At 36.4% G+C, this 3,097-nt stretch overlaps 1 protein-coding gene across 1 annotated transcript; it reads left to right on the top strand.

Annotated features, from left to right (window-relative positions):
• The first annotated feature begins 851 nt into the window (after positions 1–851).
• On the top strand, positions 852–2,354 carry LOC116126737 (senescence-specific cysteine protease SAG39-like). The gene is made up of 2 exons (XM_031412401.1): positions 852–1,358; positions 1,524–2,354. The coding sequence occupies exons 1-2, from the start codon at positions 929–931 to the stop codon at positions 2,114–2,116; spliced, it is 1,023 nt and encodes a 340-aa protein (XP_031268261.1). The 5' UTR covers positions 852–928; the 3' UTR covers positions 2,117–2,354.
• The last annotated feature ends 743 nt before the right edge of the window (positions 2,355–3,097 follow it).

Below are 3,097 nucleotides of genomic sequence, written 5' to 3' on the forward strand. Positions count from 1 at the left end.
TGTAAACTATTGAGAGTGAGTGTATCTGTAATTTTTTAGGGGTGTATTTTTCAATTTTAAAAAAGTTGGGGTAATTGAAGTCAACCTAGGTACTTGGAACTGGAATCAGAGCCTATGCTTTAGGTTTCGGTTTTGATTCCAAATCTTAGGAACTGACTGATTTCGATTCCTTAAAAAAAATGCAAAGTAACTAGAATCAATCACACCCCTGCTTGACAATATAGCACATATAATTTCAAGTTATTGTTCCAGGTTCCAACTGGTTAAAGTTAAAGATGATAATAAAATCAAACAAAAGACATGCACTAGTTTCGTAAAATCTAGAAATTTGAAGTGGAGTGCAGAGATACTGTTTAAGATAATTTAAGTAAATGCAAAAGAAAAATCATGTCATATGTGACTTCTGATATAATATGATTGAGTTTCAAATCACATCTGCAATTTTGCACCTATCATTGCCTCTAGCTTAACAATAACTCAAGGTAGCAGGGGAATGGCACTTAAAGACAAAAATTAAATCCAAGGCACCAAATAGCCTTCTTAGTTTATGCCTTAATCTTATACGCCCAAATTAGCATTATAACAATTGGTTAAATTAATAGATTCCAAGATTATAGTAAACATTCTTACAAGATTGCAAATGCAAGATACCAATAAGTACCATGACTTCTTTCTCAAATGAAGCAGCGTCCACGGAACTAAACTTTTGTTGTCTTTATCATACATAACTTGCCGGATTCACCAGGCAATCTGGTTCATCACCATGAATTTTACATGTTGATTTGTGGAATCCAATTTCGGAGACATTCTTCAGGAACCCAATTTCATTTATCTATAAATACCTATAATCATCTGAGGACTGAAGTGTGCCTAATCTTACACATTTACAATAATAATCTTGCATATAAAATTTTAGCTAGTAGCTAGAATGGTTTCGGTACTTACTGAGAAGAAACTACTCCTTGCTGTTGTGTTAGTTTTGGGGGTATGGGTCTCCCAATCTTGGTCACGCTCACTACATGAAGCCACCTTGAATGAAAGACATGAAATTTGGATGGCTCAGTATGGGCGTGTATACAAAGACAATGCAGAGAAGGAAATGCGTTTTAAGATATTCCTGGATAATCTGGAATATGTTGAATCTGTAAACAGGGAAGGGCGACCTTACAAGTTAGGCCTCAATGAATTTGCAGACCTTACCAATGAGGAATTTCGGGCCTCTCGCAATGGATACAAAAGAGGCTCTATCTCTTCTGGGACAATTTCATTTAGTTATGAAAATGTGATTGCTGTCCCACCCACCATGGATTGGAGAAAGAAAGGAGCTGTTACACCAGTCAAGGACCAAGGCCAATGTGGTAAAGATTAAAACATAGTTTGATTCCTCGATTCTACTAACTTAATCAGTTTTTTAATTTATATTGTCACATCATTCAGATTTATATTACTACCTCATTATTGACTAATAAACTTGTGGCTACCAATCTCTGACTTAATATTGTGTTATTACATTAAAAACACAGGATGCTGCTGGGCGTTTTCCGCAGTGGCAGCTATGGAAGGAATTAACCAGCTCACAACAGGAAAGTTGATCTCTCTATCAGAGCAAGAATTGGTTGACTGTGACGTAAAAGGTGAGGATGCAGGATGTGAGGGTGGTCTCATGGATGATGCCTTCGAATTCATCATGAAAAACAAAGGTCTCACAACTGAAACTAAGTACCCCTACCAGGGAGTTGATGGAACTTGCAGCAAAAGCAAAGCAGGTTCTCCTGCAGCAAAGATCACTGGTTATGAAGACGTACCTGCCAACAGTGAGGCATCTCTCCTGAAGGCGGTGGCGAAGCAGCCAGTATCTGTTGCGATTGATGCAGGTGGATCAGACTTCCAACTCTACTCAAGTGGGGTCTTCACAGGACAGTGCGGAACTGAACTTGACCATGGTGTTACCGCAGTTGGGTACGGAACAGCTGATGACGGTACCAAATATTGGCTTGTGAAGAATTCATGGGGCACCAGCTGGGGAGAGAATGGATATATAAGGATGAAAAGAGATGTGGATGCTGAGGAAGGTCTATGCGGCATTGCCATGGAAGCATCTTACCCAACTGCTTAGTTGAATAAAAGCATTTGGAGAAATATATATCATCCTTATCCTGGTGTAATCCTTCACCATTATCCATCCTAATTAAATTATGTGTCGTTTGTACTATGTAACGTGTGCTTTCTGTGTTCTTGATTGTGTAAATGCTTGTAATGCAGTCTGTATTGTACATTAAACCCTGAAATCAGTAATTAAACTGCATTGTATTCTCTATATATCTTTCTATTATAAGTCCTTTTTTTCATTGCAAGTATTGTTTTAATTTGAAGTTCAGAATTGCATTCAATAATTAAAATGAGTTTAAAATAAAAAATGGTAATGTCGTTAATAACTTAAAATAAGAGATTACCACATTTTATAGAAAATCTATTAGGACATCACCATTCCAGACTGCCGGCCGCAGTCATATATAATATAATAGATTAGGAATATCTGAAAATTATTAATCCTCCGTTGACTTAGCTCATTTCCACTTTAACTGAAACAAGTTGGAGTTCTTCCAATATCGAAGAAGAACTTCAACTAAAAGTCATCTCCTACGATCACGGTAATGGTTGCAGAAGATAAATCCTTGAAGATTCTGTAAAGAATTATCTGCTCCCTCTTCACTGCAAATTAAATTATACGTCACCATAAGGACGATGGTTGATAGAACAAATATATATATATATATATCCATGTTGTGTGCTTCATTTCTTCATATTTTATCAGTTACCAACAATCATCTTCAACTCGTAAACAATGGTTTTATCATTTCAGAAAACTTTTGTCATTTTCATGCTGAGTACTTTCCTGACTTGGAGTACACGTCAAGTCACATTGCGCTGAAGATTCCATTGCTACGTTACATCAGAAATGGATGGCTGTTGTTTTTTTTTTGGTAATCAGGATGTCCTGACAACTTACAATTTGTGTATTTATGAGGTTAATTTTAGAACATAGTTCCATTGGAATTGGAAAATCAGAAAAATAGTTGAATATTAAGTTATAACA

Source organism: Pistacia vera, unplaced genomic scaffold, assembly GCF_008641045.1.
Source record: "Pistacia vera cultivar Batoury unplaced genomic scaffold, PisVer_v2 Contig183, whole genome shotgun sequence".
Lineage (NCBI taxonomy): Eukaryota > Viridiplantae > Streptophyta > Magnoliopsida > Sapindales > Anacardiaceae > Pistacia > Pistacia vera.

Excerpts from the sequence above, each read along its gene's own strand:
- LOC116126737 (XM_031412401.1), top strand. The coding sequence starts at position 929 with ATGGTTTCGGTACTTACTGAGAAGAAACTACTCCTTGCTGTTGTGTTA. Across the intron at positions 1,359-1,523 it reads CAAGGACCAAGGCCAATGTG|GATGCTGCTGGGCGTTTTCC; the intron begins GTAAAGATTAAA and ends TTAAAAACACAG.